Genomic DNA, 21,983 nt, shown 5'->3' with positions numbered 1-21,983 from the left:
CGCTCACTCAGCTTCACCAAATAAATCCATTTGTGCTGGGGAGTAGGAGGAGCTCGGTGTGAGTTTGTGTGTGCGCTGAGCAACGCGCCGAAATACTATATGGTCTTAGCCGCATTCCTCGCTCGCTCGCATTACGTGGCGCTCAGAGAGACCAACGCGTGCTAGTCAAATGTGAATGCAAGCAGATCTCGACAACTCTTGGCGCTACGGACAACTTGTGCCTTCCAGCGGTGACGAGATACATATTCAAAGGTGAGTTTCACTTTCCTTTGCTGGTTTGTTGTCCTTCAACAGGTGAATAATACCTTTGTTACAGAGTAAACATCATGGCTGCTCGAAACACTGACTCCTGTCATACCGTTTAGTCCATTGGTGTCAAAGTCAGGGCCTGGGGGCCAAATCTGGCTCGCCACATCATTTTATTTGGCCCGCGAAGGGCAAATCAAACTTGAGAAATCCCATGCTCATCTATGGAGCTAGTTAGCGAGCGAGCCACCTAGCTCTCTTTCTATTCAGATAGTGGGCTAATCCCTTAAATGACAACCAACGTCACTTTTTTGTTTTTTAATTGACATCAGAAACGCGTTTTATAGCATCTAAAATACCCAAAACACACAGTATGATATTTTTAGTCAAATGCAAAACATGACTTAAAGTGTCCAAAATCTGCAAAAAATTGAGCTGCGAATTGGGCATTTTCAGAAAGTCCCGCCCCCAGTTCGTGACGTCACGCCAAGACGTCTTGCATTGCGAGTGAATCAAAACAATGGCTTCAGATTCGGAGAATATGTTTTCTTGTTACACATCCAGTTATGAATATGATTCAAATAGTTCTGAAGAGGAAAGCATACATGTTTGCAATTAAAGAATTTATTTGTGCCATTTTGAGGCAACATTGGGGGGAAATCTCTCACCCAAAAAAAAAGGCACAAAATGGCGACCTCCTGTGGCCACCTCTGTTTCCACAGGCTGATAAATTCCTTATATGGCGCTTGGACGCCCTCTTCTGGCCTTCTGGCGGCTTTTGGGTGCAACACGAGGTCCCCAGACCAAACAAGTACAGCAAAATACATTGACGTGATGGAAGGACCACCACAATGCGTCTTTTTTACGGTCAGGGGCGGTCCTTTAGTGACATCACGTACGGACTCGTCACCAACTCAAAAACAAGACTTCTTGAATATTCAGCGCGAGTCTTAAAACGTAAAATATACCTATATGCGGTGGAATCGTTGTAAAATACGCTCAGTAGAAGTCATTTGAAGCCATTTTACAAATTATGGACACAACTTGTCCGGAGATGTCGGTTTGTCCTTTAAATCCTGTGTCAAAGTCATTTTCTTGGGTCCGCGAAAGCAAATCAAGCATGTCAATATGCTTGCCAAAGTCTGAACTAAAATTTCAATTTGTTGTATGTAAACCACAATAACAGTCATTATTTTTTTACTTCAAATTTGAAAACTAGTTATTCATTAATTTGTTGTGTGCGCTGTATGTAATATGTGGAGGGGCTTTCATCATGTCACAAAGAGGGTACAGCAAGTGCTGAAGATTGAAGGACTCGGTGTCTTTGTTTTGTCATATTATTTGTTCTTTATTTATTTTTGTTCTTTTGACTTTTGTTTGTCGACATTAGTAAGAAATATTGCACTAAGTCAATTCTCTGTCTTTTCTGTAATACCGTACAATAGCTATCTGACTGACTGACTGGCTAGCTATCTAACTGGTTAGCTATTAGCTATCTATTGGCTATCTATTAGCTATCTATTAGCTGGCTGGCTGGATTTCTATCTATTTAGCTATCTAGCTAGCTATCTGTTTGCTATATATAAGCTATCTACTAGCTGGCTACTGATTTAACTTACTACTTTAATGTTTATCTTGAGCAATGTTTAATATAGCTATCTATATAGCTATCTATTGGCTATCAATTAGCTATCTACTAGCTGGCTAGCTAGCTTTCTCTCTAATTAACTTTCTATTAGCTGTATAGCTATCTAGGTGGCTAGCTATCTAGCTACCTATCTGTTGGCTATCTGTTGGCTATCTAATAGCTAGCTGGCGCGCTTTCTATCTGAGTTACTTCCGGGTTTAGTGAACGCTGGCGCGTGTGGCTGCTGCTGCTCACTCACAGAAAAACTTATCCTGTGACTGTATAGTGACCTTCAGAGTTTTGAAAGGCACTTTGAAATTAAATGTATTATTATTATTATTATTAATGGCTTCAATAACAAATTCATAACTGTAAATAATAATAAATAATAATAATAATCATACATTTAATTTCAAGCGCCTTTCAGAACACCCAAGGACATTTTACAATAAAGACAAAGCACACAACAACAAAACCAGAAGTAAAATAATAAATAATAAAATTGCAGTTTGACCTAGACATTGAAATCAATTTTAATCAGATGCAAAAAAATAGTCAAAGACCTTTTTTAGCCTTTTGCAAAAAAAAGGAAGGATTGAAATTACATTTGTTATTTGTTGTTTGTTGTTGTCACTCACATCTCACTCACAATAACCTGTACGAATAATTCCAGTCTGGTTTCCGCCCCCGCCACAGTACTGAATCGGCTCTCATAAAAATCACGAATGATCTTCTTATGGCAGCCGATGCCGGTTCACTCTCCATCCTCATCCTTCTCGACCTGACCTCAGCCTTTGACACCATTTCCCACCCTATCCTGCTCGACAGACTTTCCACCCTAGGCATCACACATACCCCACTCCGCTGGTTTCATTCCTATCTCTCTGATCGCTCACAATTCATCCAAATCAACTTGTTCACCTCACGGTCCTCTCCTGTGTCCTCTGGTGTGTCTCAAGGGTCTGTCCTGGGGCCACTTCTCTTTATTATCTACCTACTTCCTCTTGGCAATTTTTTCCGTAAGTTTGGCATTCACTTTCACTGCTTCGCAGATGACACCCAACTCTATCTCTCCAGCAAACCCGACGCTTCTCTTCCACCTTCATCCCTCTCACTTTGCCTCTCAGAAATTAAATCCTGGCTTTCCCATAACTTTCTCAAGCTTAACAGTGACAAAACCGAACTTCTCCTTGTCGGTACCAAATCCACCCTCCACAAAACTAACAGTTTCTCTCTCACCATTGACAGTTCAACCGTGTCCCCCTCCCCTCAGGTCAAGAGCCTGGGTGTCATCCTCGATAGCTCACTATCTTTTCAGTCCCATATAAATAACATAACTCAGTCTGCTTATTTCCACCTCCGTAATATTAACCGTCTCCGTCCCTCGCTCACCCCTCACACCACTGCTATCCTTATCCACAGTCTCGTCGCCTCCCGCATCGATTATTGCAACGCACTTCTCTTCGGTATCAATGAGAAATGTCTCCATAAACTCCAACTCGTCCAAAATTCTTCAGCCCGGATCATCACTAGAACCCCCTCATTTCACCACATCACCCCTGTCCTCCAGCAACTCCACTGGCTACCTGTTAAACATCGTATCGAATTCAAAATACTTCTGTTTACATTCAAAGCCATCCATAACCTTGCCCCTCCCTATCTTTCTGACCTGCTTCAAATCTCTGTTCCCTCTCGGTCCCTCAGATCCTCATCCTCCCTTCACCTCTATGTGCCCTCTGCCCGTCTCACGATGATGGGATGCAGAGCTTTCAGCCGCTCTGCTCCCAAGCTCTGGAATTCTCTTCCACCCAACATCCGTAATATTGACTCCCTCCCTATTTTCAAGGCTCACCTCAAAACCCACTTGTTTAAAATTGCTTTCAATGTATAGTTCTATCTGCTATTTTATTATGTATCATTTTACTTATGTTTTATTGTTATGTGCTTTGTTTTATTGTTTTTATTGTAAAGTGTCCTTGGGTGTTTTGAAAGGCGCTTGAAATAAAATGTATTATTATTATTATTACTTGGGTGTCCTTTCACAGTCTGCCACGTTTCAAGCCACCCCATCCCCTATTTACATTTATGCATCCGCACACTTTTTTTACACAATGTCAATTGACGTTTCTTATTTTGTTGCCACATTACTAGGAGGCAGCGCACACATGGAAAGGTTGAAATCCAGTTCTTCCGCTTTCTTTTTTTGTGACACGGCTCCTAACCCGCAGCCAGTTGCCATGCAACTCAAAGCGCGGATCAAAAGGAATTAGCTCAACGGCGGCTGCTCTTTCACAGTTGCTCAAAGCAGATGTTGCCTGCCATGCCTTAGCGACATTTTCACAAAAGGGGGCTGAGCATGGCCTTGTGATTTTACTTGACCCCCCCACCCCAAGTCTAATCCACACTCTTTTGATCCAAGTTGACATCTTATCCCTGCTTGAGAAAAAATGCACCATGCGGTCTATGTGCAACTGTGCTCTTATTGCAGTTGATATTAAAGGACAACCGATACCTCCGGACAAGTTGCGTCCATAATTTGTAAAATCACTTCAAATGACTTCTACTGAGCACGTTTTACAAAGATTCCACCGCGTATAGCTATATTTTAAGTTTTAAGACTCGCACTGAATATTCATGAAGTCTTGTTTTCGAGTTGATGACGATGCCCTAAGTGACATCACGGAGGGAGGGTGCTGGTCTCCATTGGCTTGAGGAGGGAAACGTGGAAGACCGGGTGGATCCTCATCGTAGGTGGCAGCCGGAGCTTCACCGAGACCGGGCTGAGGATGGCCTCGATGGGGAAGGGACCTGTGAAGCGTGGGCCCAGTTTGGCCAAAGTCCCGGCCAACCAGAGGTCCCTTGTGGACAGCCACACCTCCTGCCCGACCCGGTATTTGGGTGCCTGGCGATGACGACGATCCGCGACCCGTTGGTTCCGGGACGCCGTGCGCACCAAGGCGGCCCTGGTCTCCTTCCACACTCGATGGGCCCTCAGGTGGTGTTCGATGGACGGGACTTCCACCTGGCCCTAGGGCGGGACTTTCTGAATTTGCCGAGTTTCGAGCTCATTTTGTTGCAGTTTTAGGACACTCTCATTTTTATTGGTGTTTTGCATTTGACTAAAAATATCAGCCTGCGTGTTTTGGTTACAGTGGGGGAACTTTTCGGTTTACGAACGTTACATTTATGAAAATTAAACCTTGGCATATTCACTATTTTCGCTATACACACCCCCCACCACGGCTGGTGGAGTAATCTTCGGCGGAAGAACACAAAAGCACGCGACCGAACAGCGTCCCAGCCGGCCTACCTTTCCACACCCCCTTTCTATGAGTGCACACATCGATGGTCTTCAACGATACTTTTGCCATTATGGGACCGAAAAAGGCTCGTGTTCAGCCGAAGAAGACATAAAACAAAATAACAGTCGAGGAGAAGAAGGAGATCATTGAGAAACACAAACGAGGTGTGCGTTTGTGGCGTCACGTGTGCGCACCGCGGCTGTCATGTGAATTTCAGCCTGACACATCTACCACGCTGTGTCACTTCCCTGAGAGTAACTTTCTATGACCATTCTACAAATAAAGAACCCGGTACCGTCCACCATTGCTACCATCCTTCGCAAAAAGATTGACACAAAAGCGTTATTTAGTCGATGCTTTCATGTGACTAATGACACCGAAATTGTCATGTGCGAGTTGACAGCTGGGGCGGGGCCACCGCTCCCAACCTCCGCCAGCCGAAGAAGACACAAAACAAAATTACAGTCGAGGAGAAGAAGGAGATCATTGAGAAACACGAACGAGGTGTGCGTGTTGATCACCTAATCACTGATACTGGGACATTTCAACGAGTCGCTGTCACCTCACCAGTGACATGATTACGACGCCTCGCGCCTCACTGTGTCTTGTGCTGGCAAGTCCAAGAGTTTGCTTTGCCCGAGGTGATTTTTAGCTGCGATCGCGTAAGTTTGTTGCTTTCCGGGATCCCGAGTGTGCCGTTTTATTTTGCCTAGCTTGACAGGCTGGACGGATCGCTCCCGCCCGCCTTCTTTTGTCGCGTTTTATTCCGGGTCCGTGGAATCATCGGACTCGCTCGCGCCTTTTGTTGTAATAAAATCTCTGCCGGCACCTACGGGACTCGAAGTGGATGCAGATGACATCAAGGAGCTTGTTGCTGACCATAGTGAGGTCCTCAACACAGAGGATTTGATTTATCTTCAAGAGGTCAAGCAGAAGCAGGCCATTCAGGAGTGGATGTGCAGGCTTTTGTTGAACAGTTCCATCCAGAAAAGGCTATGAGAATCATCAACATGATGAATGATAATGTGATGCCTCAGTTTCGTAAGACCTTACAAGTCAGAAAGCAACAGGTGTCAATTAAGAGCTATCAACGACCATCACAAGGTATGTTGTGTGTAGTTTTAAGGCTTATTTAGTTGAAAATTTTATGGAGACCTTGGAACGGATTATTCTCATTTTAATGGTTTCCTATGGGGAAAAAAATTGGGATACACACTTTTCGCCTTACACACTCTGTCTGGGAACCAATTAAGTTTGTAAGCCAAGGTCTCACTGTATTTTGGATGCTATAAAACGTTTTTCTGATGTCAGTTAGGAAACAAAAAATGGTGTCGGTTATCCTTTAAATGATATCCATTGCAGCGTGGGATGGCTGAATCTTACTGAGGGAAGACAAGAGCATCTCCGCATAGTAAACACCCATCTCATTAGCCCCCCTCAAAGGGAGCGCCGTGCCGAAAGGAAATACGAGAGGTTCCTTTTATCTCAATTCAAATGTGTGATCACGGCGCCCAAGTGTAATTGAGCTCCTCTGCAATAACAGGGTCTCAACTCAGACTAAATGGTCTGGCAGTGAATTAGTTAATTAGTGCTGTATTTTCCGGTGTATAAGGCACACCGAAAGCCTTGATTTTCTTGAAAAGATAACCCTGCGCCTTATACGCAGGTCCGCCTTATATGTGAAGTCATATTGAGCCACAACAGGTCTCGCAACTATTGCTGTTATAGTGTCGTCGCCTTTAGCAGCAGCTGTTTGCTCAGTGTGGCTACATGCTAATACTGGTTGGCACAGTTATGGATTTATGGATTCCTGTACCTAGGATACCAAGAACAATAGATACTGGCCAGCTGTCTAGCTATCTATCTATTAGCTATATAGTGATATAGCTGGCTGGCTAGCTATCTAGTTATCTAGTTATTAGCTATCTGTTGGCTAGCTAGCTAGCTAGCTTTCTATCTATTTGAGTTACTTCCGGGTTGCGTGAACGCTAGCGTGTGTGGCTGCCGCTGCTCAACCACAGAAAAACTTAACCTGTAACTGCAAAGCAACCTTGAGAGTTTTGAAAGGCGCTTATAAATGAAATGTATTATTATTGTTAAAAATGACCTTGTCCCTTTTTCCTCGTCGGCTGCAAGATGTGGTGGGTCGTCGGCTACAGCGTTGGCGGAGCGGTGCTCCTCTATACTCTTTATAAATGGCTGATCCCCGGCGCCGTGCGGTATCACGGAGGTCTGGCGCTCCTTTGGCACGATGTCATCGTGGAGTGGATACTGGACACGCTGACGCGGTCCACACGTCCTCAGGTAGGACTTTACCTTGTTTCGCTTGTCATCTAAGTAGGCTTCATCGGTTTATGCACAGAGTAGACGGCTTTCACTTGAGCACGGTGTCATATTTTTTATTTTTTTACTCTGCATTGTGTCATGTTACCTGGCTGCTTTCTGTGCTCAATACAGTCTATACAGAAACATACAAACTCTGACCCCTAACTCTTCTGCCCTAACCATACGTTGGATATGAGAACGTAGTGTGTAGACCAGGCCTGGCCAACCCGCGGCTCCCGAGCCGAATGCGGCTCTTTGGTTGATTTCATGCGGCTCTTTAGGAGGCGTCCACATGACAAGCGTAAAAAAATGTTTGGCGCTGGCGCTGCTATTCATCCTCTATGTACCGTAATTTCGCGACCATAGCGCGCACTACACATTTTGGAGACAATTCAAGACTTTTAAGGGAACCTGAGAGTCGTGAAGACTTTTAAGTGCACCTCATAGTCGTGAAATTACGGTATCAAGCTGACCACGTGACGTTAACACGCATGTGCGTGAGATGAAAATCAATCATTTATGTCGTAAACCATGGGTGACCAACCAGTCAGAGACTCCACACAAATTGTTTACGACGTAAACAATTCATTTGCGTCAAGTTCGCTCTCAAAATGGCAGGGAAAAAATGCACAGCAATACGAAAATATGAAGACGAACAGAGGACGTTTTTAACAGAGTGGGAGAGTTTATATTTTGTGTAGAGCGTAAGGGCAAGCCATTCTGCCTTATATGTCAGGCGTCATTGGCGCATTTCAAAGCGTCAAATCTTCAGCACCACTTCAGCTCACTCCACGCGAACATCGACCAAGAATTCCCCAAAGAGACTGAACTTCGCAAGCACAAGTTGGTCACTTTAAAAACTTTTTTTCCCGAAAATTTACAAAGCACCTAGAGACCATAACGCTTGCATCATACCAACTGGCTTGGAACATTGCACAGTCTAAAAAGCCATACAACGAAGGGGAGTTTATTAAGAAATGCTTTAATGGACGTTGTTGAAATCTTCTCTCCTGAAAACGACAAACTAAAACAAATGGTAGCGGATGTCCAACTGTCCCGCCACACTGTTGAACGCAGAATTTCAGACATTAGCACCGCTATTGAATCACAGCTGCACTCTGACCTTCAAGCATGTGAGTATTTTAGTGTCGCATTGGATGAAAGTTGTGACATACAAGACAAGCCTCAGTTGGCAATATTTGCATGGTCTGTGACAAAGGATTGTGTGCTCAAAGAAGAACTCCTTGATATTGTGCCATTAAAAGACAGAACCCGTGGCATAGATGTGAAGGAAACAATGATGGCTGCATTTGCAAAAGCAAATCTGCCCATACCAAAACTGACTGCAATAGCCACGGATGGAGCACCTGCCGTGATCGGATCTGTGAACGGGCTTGTGGGGCTGTGCAAACCTGACCAAACATTTCCTGAGTTTTGGAATTTCCACTGCATCATCCACAGGGAGCAACTCGTGTCTAAATCATTGAATTTAGAGAATGTCATGAAGCCTGCGATGGAAATTGTCAACTGCATCCGCACTCATGCGCTTCACCACAGACAATTCAAGAATCTCATCGCTGAGCTGGACCAAGGGCTTCCAGGTGACCTGCCGCTGCACTGCACTGTGAGGTGGCTGTCAAAAGGCAAACTACTCTCTTGCTTTTTTGAGCTGTTGGATGCCGTGAAACTGTTCATGGAAGAGAAAGACAATGACTATGCCGTGCTCTCGGACCACGAGTGGATTATGGATCTGGCTTTTTTGGTCGACATGCTGTGTCACTTGGACAAACTGAACCTTACGCTGCAGGGTAAGTCAAAAATTCTGCCTGACTTGGTGCAAAGTGCGTTTGCGTTTGTCAACAAACTGAATCTGTTCAGGGCGCATATTCAAAAGGGAGCCTTAACACATTTTCCCACTCTGCTAAAAGCCAGCGGGCAAGTCACCAGCGTGGCCGTGGATAAGCAGAGCCAGATATGCAACACTGGTTGAAAACTTGCACAAAAACTTTGAGACCCGATTCTACAACTGAAAAGGCTGCAGATTACGTTCCTTGTCAACCCGTTTAATGCGGAGACGGACTGTTTGAAAGCCCCGCCAGTCACAGATGAAGCTGCGGCTGAGTTAGAGATGATCGATCTGTGTGAGGAAGATCAATTGAAACCTGCTTTAAGGGAAGAGACTGGAAACGCGTGCCAATGGAAAAATACCCCAATGTCGAATCCGGCTGCGCTTAAGATACTGTCAATGTCTGTGTTTTCTACCCCGAAACATGTGAAATCAAAGCATCGATTGGTTCTGACTGACACTCATGTAAAAGAATTGCTTTGAGTGGCAACAACAGAATGCAAGCCAGATTTAATGAGGATTGTCCAAGACAAAGAATGCCAGAAGTCCCACTAAGCAACATGCACATTATTGTAAATTATTATATTTTTGTTTGTAGACTTGTTTGAAGTGAGTTTGTGTGTGTAAAGACAGTGTTCTTTGTTGCCTGTGGTTTTAGTACTCTAGGAGTCAATTTCCGATATATTTGTTGATTTTGTATTTAGAATGTGATACTTATAATAAATCTGTAATGTAGCCACAAGGGGGCACAAGCCAGTGTCTTATTGTGCCGGTCCCAAGCCCGGATAAATACAGAGGGTTGTGTCAGGAAGGGCATCCGACGTAAATATTTTTGCCAAAACAAATATGCGAATCAAACCTATGAATTCCATACCGGATCGGTCGAGGCCCGGGTTAACAACGGCCGCCATTGGTACTGTTGACCTTCAGGGTGCTAGTGGAAAATGGACTACTGTTGGTCGAAGAAGGAGAGGAGGGAGGTGTGCCCGGAGGAAATGAGAGAAATGGAACGCCAAGAGTATAGAACTAAGAGTAGGAACTTTGAATGTAGGAACAATGACAGGTAGAGGTCGAGAGCTGGTTGACGTGATGCAGAGAAGGAAGGTAGACATACTGTGTGTTCAGGAGACCAGGTGGAAAGGGAGAAAGGCTAGAAGCTTAGGGTCAGGGTTTAAGTTGTTCTATCATGGTGAAGACAGAAAGAGAAATGGGGTTGGGGTTATCTTAAAAGAGGAGTTTGTTAGGAATGTCTTAGAAGTAAAAAGAGTATCAGATAGAAAGATGAGTCTGAAGCTAGAAATTGAAGGCGTGATGTTCAATGTTGTTTGTGGGTATGCCCCACAAGTAGGATGTGAGCTGGCGGAGAAGGAGAAATTTTGGTTGGACTTTGATGAAGTCATACAGAACATCCTGAGAAGTGATGAGGAGGTGATGGGCAGGTTTGGACTCCAGATGAGGAAAGCTGAAGGACAGATGGTGGTTGACTTTGCGAAGAGAATGCAAATGGCTATTGTGAATACTTTCTTTCAGAAGAGACAGGAACATAGGGTGACCTACAAGAGTGGAGGCAGAAGTACACAGTTAGACTACATTTTGTGTTAACGGCGCCATCTAAAGGAAATCAGTGACTGCAAAGTAGTGGTTGGTGAAAGTGTAGCCAGACAGCATAGGTTGGTGGTGTGTAGGATGACGCTGGCAGTGAGGAAGATGAAGAAACCAAAGGCTGAAGTGAGGACAAAATGGTGGAAGTTGAAAAAGGAAGAGTGTTGCATGACATTTAGGAAGGAGGTAAGACAAGCACTGGGTGGGCAAGAGGTCCTTCCATATGACTGGCAAACTACAGCGAACATAATCAGAGACACAGGTCGGAAAGTACTTGCTGTATCAAGTGGAAGAAAGGTAGATAAGGAAACTTGGTGGTGGAATGGGGAGGTGCAGGAGTGTATACAGAGAAAGAGGTTAGCAAAGAAGACGTGGGACACTGAGAGGACGGACGAGAGTAGACAGCAGTACAAGGAGATGCAGCGCACGGTTAAAGTAAAGGTGGCAAAGGCCAAACAAGAGACCTATGATGACTTGTATGCTCGGCGAGACAGCAAGGAAGGTGAGACTGATCTTTACAGGCTGGCGAGACAGAGAGACAAAGACGATAAGGACCTGCAGCAGGTTCGGGTGATTAAGGATAGAGATGGCAATGTATTAACAGGTGCCAGTAATGTGATGGCGAGATGGAAAAAGTACTTTGAAGAATTGATGAATGAGGAAAATGAGAAGGAACAAAGAGTAGAAGACGTGACTGTTGTGGACCAAGACGTAGCAAGCATTAGCAAGGATGAAGTGAGGAGGGCGCTGAAGAGGATGAAGGGGGAAAGGCACTCGGGCCTGATGATTTACCAATCGAGGTATGGAAGTGTCTTGGAGAGGTGGCGGTGGTGTTCCTGACTGGGTTATTCAACAAGATCTTAGATGGTGAAGAATGGAGACGAAGTGTACTTGTGCCCATTTTTAAGAACAAAGGAGATGTGCAGAGTTGTACTAATTACAGAGGAATAAAGTTGATGAGCCATACAATGAAACTCTGGGAAAGAGTAGTTGAAGCTAGACTAAGAGCAGAAGTGAACATTTCTGAGCAGCAGTATGGCTTCATGCCAAAAAGAGTACGACAGATGCAGTGTTTGCTTTAAGAATGCTGATAGAGAAGTACAGAGAAGGTCAGAAGGAATTGCATTGTGTCATTGTAGATCTGGAGAAAGCGTATGACAGGATGCCCAGAGAAGAGCTGTGGCATTGCATGAGGAAGTCAGGAGTGACGGAAAAGTATGTCAGAGCGGTGCAAGACATGTATCATGACTGTAAGACAGTTGTGAGGTGCGCTGTCGGTATGACTGAGGAATTCAAGGTGGAGGTGGGACTCCACCAGGGGTCAGCTCTGAGCCCCTTCTTGTTTGCTATGGTGATGGACAGACTGACAGACGATGTTAGACAAGAATCTCCTTGGACCATGATGTTTGCAGATGACATTGTGATCTGTAGCGAGAACGGGGAACAGGTGGCGGAGAAACTAGAGATGTGGAGATATGCCCTGGAAAGGAGAGGAATGAAGATCAGTCGCAGCAAGACGGAATATATGTGTGTGAATGAAAGGGATCCAAGTGCAAGAGTGATGCTACAGGGAGAAGCGATAAAGAAGGTGGAAGATATTAAGTACTTGGGGTCAACTGTCCAGAGCAATGGAGAGTGTGGAAAAGAGGGGAAGAAGCGTGTCCAGGCAGGCTGGAGCGGCTGGAGAAAAATGTCAGGTGTGATATGCGATAAAAGGGTTTCAGCTAGGATGAAAGGAAAAGTGTATAAAACAGTGGTGAGACCAGCCATGATGTTTGGACTGGAGACAGTGCCACTGAAGAAAAGACAGGAAGCAGAGCTGGAGGTAGCAGAGTTGAAGATGTTGAGGTTTTCTTTGGGAGTGACCAGGTTGGATAGGATCAGGAATGAGTACATTAGAGGGACAACTCATATTAGAGGCTTTGGAGAGAAAGTCAGAGAGGCCAGACTGAGATGGTTTGGACATGTCCAGAGGAGAGAGACCGACTATATCGGGAGAAGGATGCTGAGCCTTGAACTGCCAGGCAGGAGACCGAGAGGAGGACCGAAGAGGAGGTTTATGGATGTGGTCAAAGAGGACATGAAGGTAGCTGGTGTGGCAGAAGAGGATGCACAAAACCGGGATAGATGGAGGACATTGATTCGCTGTGGCGACCCCTGAGGGGAAAAGCCGAAAGGAAAAGAAGAAGAAGAAGAAGGCTTATAATAAATCTGTCTGAGCAGAGGTGTGTGTGAGGGATGGGGTGATGGGGTATTCATGTGTGCCCATGTTTATCAAAGTCAGCGTTATTGTCAAATGCTCATATGCATGACATACAGCACATATGAAATTACTGTCCTCTGGGACCCAGCATGCAAGGCACTTATGACTTTAACAAAACATAATAAACACAAAAATGCCAATTTGCCGGGAGAGAGAGGGGAGCCGCTGTGTGTTCACGCAGTGGCTCCCTGCGTGGTCATCTTGAGTTTACAGCTCATCTTGATGTGGCTCTTTGCAGTAACAGTAAAAAATGTGGCTCTTAGTCTCTGACTGGTTGGCCAGCCCTGGTGTAGACAGTGAGCTTAACAATCTTCCAATAAAAATACGAAGATGAGAATCCACCGTTTAATAGTTTTATGGAAGTCTTTCTTGTAAAACTGCATACAAACAGAAAAAGAATATGAATGTTGTACAGCATCCAGTTATACATATAAAATTACATTAATATAACAGGCCTATTCTCTAGCTTACTGATTCACTGTGGCGATCCCTTGAAGGGAAAAGCCAAAAGGAAAAGAAGAAGAAGATTCTCTAGCTCATTCAACAATTCTATGGTAAGCATGTGAAATGCTTAACTGTTGAAATATTGATGTAGGCTTATAAATAACTTGCACAACAAACAGTAAAATGTATAATGGTGTAAATGTACTTACAGATTGTGCCTGAACAAGTTAAAATAAAGAGGATGGACGTGGATGTGATCACACCTCTAACCCTAACCCTAACATTGCGCTTCCTCCATCTCAGGGGTCGGGAACCTTTTTGACTAAGAGAGCCATAAAAGTAAAATATTTAGAAATGTTATTCAATGAGAGCCACATACACATGAACATGCATGCACGCAAACATGTGATTTCAACAAAATGTCAGAATAAAGTATATTTTTTTAAAATAACTTTGTGATAATACTCACCATTAATATAAAGTTTTCCATTCTTCTTAATTGATAAAAAAATCCATCCAAACAATCGGAATGAAAGTCAACTTTCCAGGTCCATACGTGAAGTTACTGCAAGCCAGCCTGCACACTGCTCATTAGCCCTGCACGCTTGCTTTCTGCTGTCTCTCACACAAGTATATTGATGCTAATGTTAGCAGGAGGCTTGTCATAGTGCCACTGATATTTGACTGTTTCATCCGTGGTATTGTTTCATTGCAAATAAGAATCACGGCAGAACTTGTTCTCTCCACAAAGTTTTTTTTACTCGTCAGGCTTATTTAAAAGGGGGCGTTTACCTGTTACGACATCAACAGCCATAGGTCAGTGTCATCCAATCAAAATTGCGCTTTCTGCCGCCCAAACACGAAATGAACAGCGAAAAAGCAAGAATATGTATTTAGTTTTATCGGCGAGCCAGATGCAATCATCAAAAGAGCCAAATATGGCTCGAGAGCCATTGGTTCCCGACCCCTGGTCTATACAGACACACATAAACATTCGCGCATTGCACTTCCTCTACTTGACGGCAAACATATGTATTTTTTAAAAATTTTATTTATCAAATAACAAATAATTTTAAAGAGTTGATTGTTGAAGACATAGTTGAAGGACGTTTGCCCGTTACACTTGTCCTCATTTTCTCGTCATCCACGTTGCTCACAATGCTGCTTTGAAAAACTCAAATGAGCATTTCAAATTTAAGATGTGGCCGCATTTATATGTGAGTTGATTTTAGCATCATCTAAACATAGACGTAGGAGTGGGATTCGATGGTTATTGTCCGTCGTTCCGTTCCCATTCGATTTCAGAGGCTCTTAGCTGCAGTACATAAAAAGGCCACAAGAGGAAATCCTCGCAGCGTGATCAAAGCCATCGATGACTTCTGCAACCAAAACGAGTGGGCCATGAACGTCGGCAATGAGAAAGGTACTGAGCGGATAAGCCCCGACGACATGACTCTCACAAGAGAAAAAAATAACCACACTCTGTCATTAAGTAAAAGTAAATATACTGTGAGGGAAAAAAACACTTCTGATTTAACCTCTTCCGATGTAAAGTAAAAAAAAAATCATCAGAAAAGACATCTAACTCTTTGAACTCTTTGAACTCTTTCAACAGTAGCCAAAATGGAACTGTATAGTGCCACTTAGCAGTTTTTTTGACGACGATACTAGTGCAGCGTGTTCTATCGGAAACAAATTCCTTGTGTGTTCTACATACTACTTGGCAATAAAGATGATTCTGATTCTGATTCTGATTCTGATCAAGTCAAGACACTTGAACCAATGAAATATTTAGTTACTGGTGGCTGTTTACATGCATATGTGCAAGCGCTCTGCTATATAACTCAGTTCTATTTTATGGATATACAGTACGTATACATAATAATAATAATAATAATAATAATAATAATAATAATAATAATAATAATAATAATAAGAAGAAGAAGAAGAAGAAGAAGAAGCCATTTCATTTATAAGCGCCTTTCAAAACTCTCAAGGTCACTTTACAGTCACAGGATAATTTTTTTTCTGTGGGTGAGCAGTGGCAGCCACACGCGCCACCGTTCACTCAACCACAAAGTAACTCAAATAGATAGACAGCTAGCTCGCTCACTAACAGATAGCTAATAGCTAGCTAGATTGATAGCTAGCATGCTAGATAGCAAATAGAGAGCTAGCTAGCAGCTAATAATAATAATAATAATAATAATAATAATAATAATAATAATAATAATAATACATTTATTTTATAAGCGCCTTTCAAAACTCTCAAGGACACTTTAAAGTCACAGAATATACTTTCTGCGTGTGAGCAGCGGCAGCCACACGCGCCAGCGTTCACTCAACCCGGAAGTAACATGAAGTTAAAAAAAAAAGATAGCAAATAGAGAGCTTAGGTTATTGTTAATTATGACACAGTGTGTCAATCAGAGAAGAATTCTCAACACATCAAAAATAATAATAAGAAGAACAGATTTTTAACTCATTCACTGCCATTCACAAATTTATTCAGGAATTGAAAATATAACAATAGCCAGTGTCAGCGACAGGGTTATTTATAGAATCGGGAAATCGGGACGAGGAGGGGGAAGGAACGCTCACTCCCTTCCTCCCGCCCCTCCTTTGATTTTAGTCCCCGTAGATTGGCCCTCCCGGTAACGGGCGTTCGAGGGAAACTCGGGGGGGAGGGGTTTGGGGCGAGAGGGACAGCAGGACTTAAACCATCCAAATTCATTTCCTTAATTTTTGGGCTTCTTCTCCTGCCTGACGAGGCGCGTTACCTTGACACCAGCCAGCTAGCTAATAGATAGCCAGCCAGCCAGCTAGATAGCTACTCGGTAGCTAATAGCTAGCCAGCCAACTATCACGCTAATAGATATCTAATAGATAGCTGGCAAGCTGGATAGATAGCTAATAGATAGCCAGCTAGATAGCCAATAGATAGCCTGCAATGCATCTTTTTTTCTACTGGGAACGAGTGCCTTTTTTTGTATTTTTCTTATCGATCTCTCTCTCCCATCTCTATCTATCTATTCTTTGAACATGTGTGACATAGGTGACATTCTTGACTCTGTGGTGTTGGAGGCCAATCCGGTTTGTGTGCTGGAACTGGGCACCTATTGCGGCTACTCCACAGTTCGCATCGCCAGTTTACTGCCTCCTCACGCGCAGCTCATCACGCTTGAATTTAATCCCGACTATGCTGCCGTCGCTCGGCAAGTCATTGCATGGGCAGGTGTTGCTGAGAAGGTAAAAGCTTCTGCTTTGAACGCCATTGAAAAGGGGATTTTGAGTCGTGTGTTCTTCTTTCGGCAGGTGCAGTTAGTTGAAGGAGAATCTGGTGAGTGGATCCCCAAACTGAAGGAGCAGTTTGGCATAAAAACATTTGACTTGGTTTTCTTGGACCACTGGAAGAATCGTTACCTTCTTGACACCAAGCTAATGGAGGCAAGTCATTTTTTTACCCATGGCATTTTGATGTTGGCATCCCATGTGACACCGACTTTGACCTCATTTTACCAGGAGTGCGGCCTCCTCGGGCCAGGGAGCGTCCTCCTGGCCGATAATGTCGTCTGCCCTGGCACACCAGACTACCTGGAGTACATCCGGAACAGTTCGCGGTACAAAAGCCACTATTTCAAATCTCACCTGGAGTATACAAAAGCGGAGGATGGCCTGGAGAAGTCAGTCTACTTGGGGTAGTTTGTGGCACATTTTATGGGTACAGTGATACCTCGGTTTACGAACTCCATGGTTTACCAACTTTTCGGTTTACGAACATTAAATTTATGAAAAATTTACCTTGGCATACAAACTATTTTTCAGGATACACACGACACAGTGAGTTATGTGTCGTTCGCGCACGAGCCCGCTCTCCGAACAAGAAAATAGCAGTTGACTGTTTTTGTCCTCTATTCCCGGCCCCCAGTCTTCGGTTAAAGCCACGTGATTGGTCAAGAACGCAGCAGTGAGGGGAGGTGGTTTGAACATTAAAGAGACAGGCAGACGGCAGAGAGAGAATGGATATCAAACAGTGAAATTTGGACTCGTTTCAACTTTGATAGTTCAAAAGCAGAGTGTAGACAGCAAGGTTAAAATTCCCATCAATCAGGCTCCACAAATTACCCGCACAATCCATCTGTACATATCAACCCAGCTAAACAGAACACAATTGATGAGGAACAAGGTAAAATCATCACAGAGAAAGCACGTACAAGGGATCATTCCTCAAGATGGTGAAAGAAGAAGGCTACGATCCTCATCAAGTGTTTAATGCTGATGAAAGCGCCCACTCCATTCCATCAAGCCATCAACGACCAGCACAAAGGTAAATAAAATGACGTTATTATACGGTGCAGTTTATTTCTTTAATCATAATACCATAGCACATTTATTATACATAAAATAAGGCATATGTGGTGTAATTTTAAGGCTTAGAGAATTAAAACGTTTTCTGGTGACCCGGGAAAAGATTATTCTCATTTTAATGGTTTCCTATGGGAAATTAATTTTTGGGATACACACTTTTCGCCTTACACACTCTGTCTGGGAACCAAGTTCGTAAACCAAGGTATCACTGTATAAGGAACGACTACTAAGGTCGTAGTAGGCCATAAATAAGGATTCATTTAAAAAAAGAAAAAAACACTAACAATCGTACGTTCTACCACATATTTTTACGCTATGTCGCACTTCAGCGATCCTCAGACTCCCTCTAGGGTTGTGCACTTGAGTTGTATTCCACGATGAAAACATTTGCCCAAAGGACTGTGCTTTAAATGAAAAAGTTATAGAACCATTGCTTTCATCAATCGCGAAATTGTGCCGCTGCTGGAGTCAACTCAAGAATCTCCACACGATTCGGATCATTCTGAAATTGTGCCGCTGCGGGAGTCGACTCAAAAATTCGCACACAATGGGAGTCGAATGAAGAATTCACAGACGTTTTGATTCATTCTGAAAGGTGACGCCATGAGAGTCGACTCAAAAATTCGCACACGATTCGGATCATTCAGAATGTTGACACTGCGGGAGTCGATTCAAGAATTTGCCTCACGATTCGGATCATACTTAATGGTGACACTGCAGGAGTCGACTTGAGAATTTTGCACACAATTTGAAAAATTCTGAATGGTCATGCTGCGGGAATCGACTCATTTCTGTCACCAAACTATCACAGACCAGAGGTGCCTTCCATCACACAGGTTGGCAGGAACCGCTCTGCCAAATTAGCAAAAGCGACACCTTGTGCTGAGACCAAACCAGGAACCGGCAGAATCAGAATCATCTTTATTGGCCAAGTATGTAAAACACAGTGCACTACAGTATTTGCAGGGCGGGCACTAGGACCATGCCTCTTACCCATCAGCCATACAGCAGGGGGCGTGTTTAATTTAAGGTTGTTTTACAGCACTTTCCAATGCTTGTTTGTATCCACTTGTTAGCTGTTGGAATAAAGACATGCTCCAGTCAGTCATGTGTGTTCCTTCTTCTACTGCTACACTGGTGACCCCGACGTTTGAAATGTTTCTGGCAACGCCAGCGTTCACTCAACCTCGAAGTAACTGAAATAGATAAAGCTAGCTAGCCAGCTAATGCATAGCAAATAAATAGCTAATCGATAGCCAGATAGCCAACAGCTAGCCAGCTAAAAGCCAGCCAGCTAGCTAATGGATAGCTAATAAATAGCTAATAGATAGCCAGATGGCCAACAGCGAGCCAGGTAGACAGCTATCAGCCAGTCAGCTAATAGCTAGCTAGCTAATGGAGAGCAAATAAATAGCAAATAGATGCAATATCCTGTGGCTGTGGGGTGTCCCTGGGAGTTTTGGGGGGCGCTAATAGATGAAATGTATGATGTTGATTACTATTATTTTTATTATTATTATTATTATTATTATTATTATTATTATTATTATTATTATTATTATTATTATTATTATTATTATTAGTATTATTGTTATAACCAGATAGCCAACAGCTAGACAGATTACAGCCAGCTAGACAGCTAATAGCTAACCAGCTAGGTAATGGATAGCTAATAAATAGCTAATAGATAGCCAGATAGTCAACAGCTAGCCAGCTAACAGCCAGCTAGCTAATGGATAGCTAATAAATAGCTAATAGATAGCCAAATAGCCAACAGCTAGACAGCCAGTCAGCTAATATTGGCGCTCTATTAGCTAGCTAGCTCGCTTTCTATCTATTTGGGTTACTTGTGGGTTGAGTGAACGCTACCGCATGTGGCTGCCGCTGCTCACCCACAGAAAAACCTATCATGTGACTGTAAAGTGACCTTGAGTTTTGAAAGGCACTTATAAATGAAATGTATTATTATTATTATTATTATTATTATTATTATTATTATTATTATTATTAGGGGCGGTAGTCGAGTGGTTAGCACACCGGCTTCACAGTGCAGAGGTCGCCGGTTCGCGTCCCGGTCCGGCCTCCCTGTGTGGAGTTTGCATGTTCTCCTCGGGCCCGCGTGGGTTTTCTCCGGGTCCTCCGGTTTCCTCCCACACTCCAAAAACTATGCATGGCAGGCAGATTGACCACTCCAAATTGTCCTTAGGTGTGAGTGTGAGAGTGACTGTTGTACGTCTTTGTGTGCCCAGCGATTGGCTGGCAATCAATTCAGGGTGTCCCCCGCCTCGTGCCCAAAGACAGCTGAGATAGGCTCCAGCAACCCCCGCGACCCTAATGAGGAATAAGCGGTACGGAAAATGAGATGAGATGAGATTATTATTATAATTATTATTATTATTAACAGACGAAGAGGTGCCGCCCCGACCTCCCCAACTGGCAGCCGCTGCCTCTACCGCGAGGCTGCCCGAGTTCTGGCAGAGCGACCTGGCTTCGTAGTTTCAGCATGTCAAAGCACTTTTCCACCGACAAGGAATCACGACGGATGAGCTGACGTATTACATGGTCATGGCGTCCCACCAACTACATGTTGTCTGATGCAACTTCTACGCGCACCTCCACAAAGCGGGAAATACAAGTGTTCGGGAAATTTGCTATAGGAACACATTTTAAACTTCTTTTTATTTCCTGACGCATCATTTTATTTTCTCGGACTTATGGTCATGACGTCACATCCGGGCTGTCTTTATAAAAGCTCTCCCAAACAGCTTCTCTTTCCCTTGGGCTGCCTGCCCCTCTGGGGTTAGCAGTTGCATTTTATGCCGTCCTAAATGTTAAAGAATTTTTTTAGTTTTTACTTTTGATTCCTGCTTTATTCATCACACCCTAACATTTGGTGTTCTCAAGTCCCGGGAGACTAAACTACTGCAAGTTCACTTTCCAGTTTTGCCTGAAGGCAAGACAAGGAGCCTGGAGACGGCTTGCAGATGACGACTTCAAACCAGGGGCAGTTGTTGAAGTGAATCAGGTATAACACAACAACACTCGGCAAATTGGTGGTATATGTTGCGGGATTTTTATTAATCTCTTGGTAAGTTCTACTGGCCATAGTTCTGAGTATTGATATTGCCGCCATCCTAGGTTCGAAGCAGCTTTGCTCGAGACCGGGTTGGGTTTTGCGCTCTTGCTTGAACCGCTGTATGTGGGAGGCGTTCCCACGGAGTTTGAGGCCTTTTTGGCACAGACCGTGAGACGGATCATCTGTGTTCCGTCGGCCAGTCCTGCTTTTTCTCCCACTGTTCTTTTTTGTGGTGGTAGCCGCTGTGCAGCGCTAAACGTGAGTGGTGTCGGCATATCGTGCGAGCTTATTCCAACCTGTGTTGTTTGTTGTCGGGGACAGGTTAAAATCCCATCAATCAGGCTCCACAAGCAACCCGCACAAGCCATCTGTACAATTTGAAGAGAAGAGACAAGCAAGGGAACCAGCTATTAATGAAGTTTATAGTGTGTCTGCCTGCACCTGTTGCTGTTGCAATATCTGCGACCCTGGGCAGTTGGTGAGAGTGAAGTTAAACCGCGTGAGGAACGGTGCCCATCGTGCCTGCCGCGAGTTGAGTCTCTTGGCGGACCGAATGGCGGCCAGGTTCTTGTGGGTCCGTGTATACAGTGAAGCAGTTTCCGGTTCCCCACGTCGTAGTTGGCTTCTGCGGGGCTGAGCCGGCGGGAGAAGAAGGCGCATGGGTGGAGCTTCTGGTCAACCGGGCAGCGCTGGGACAGGACCGCCCCCACCCTGGACTCCGATGCGTCGACCTCGACCGCGAACGCGAGGTCCGGGTCGGGGTAACGTAACACCGGAGGATTGGAGAAGGCGTGACGGAGACGGTTAACTGCCCCCTCTGCGTCGGGTGTCCACCTGAAGGGGACCTTGGTGGATGTGAGATTAGTAAGGGGGAGTGCCTTCTG

General features: G+C 44.2%; 1 protein-coding gene across 1 annotated transcript; it reads left to right on the top strand.

The window, feature by feature from the left end:
- Positions 1 to 98: 98 nt before the first annotated feature.
- comtb (catechol-O-methyltransferase b) lies at positions 99 to 19,127 on the top strand. Its single transcript, XM_089009372.1, has 6 exons — positions 99 to 252; positions 7,312 to 7,479; positions 14,961 to 15,078; positions 16,711 to 16,904; positions 16,971 to 17,102; positions 17,178 to 19,127. Exons 2-6 carry the CDS (start codon positions 7,312 to 7,314, stop codon positions 17,355 to 17,357), a joined length of 792 nt encoding a protein of 263 aa, XP_088865498.1. The 5' UTR covers positions 99 to 252; the 3' UTR covers positions 17,358 to 19,127.
- The last annotated feature ends 2,856 nt before the right edge of the window (positions 19,128 to 21,983 follow it).

This window comes from Hippocampus bargibanti, linkage group LG12, assembly GCF_051943395.1.
Source record: "Hippocampus bargibanti isolate YZ-2025 linkage group LG12, ASM5194339v1, whole genome shotgun sequence".
In the NCBI taxonomy this organism is placed as follows: domain Eukaryota; kingdom Metazoa; phylum Chordata; class Actinopteri; order Syngnathiformes; family Syngnathidae; genus Hippocampus; species Hippocampus bargibanti.
This window is presented reverse-complemented; position numbering and strand designations above follow the sequence as displayed.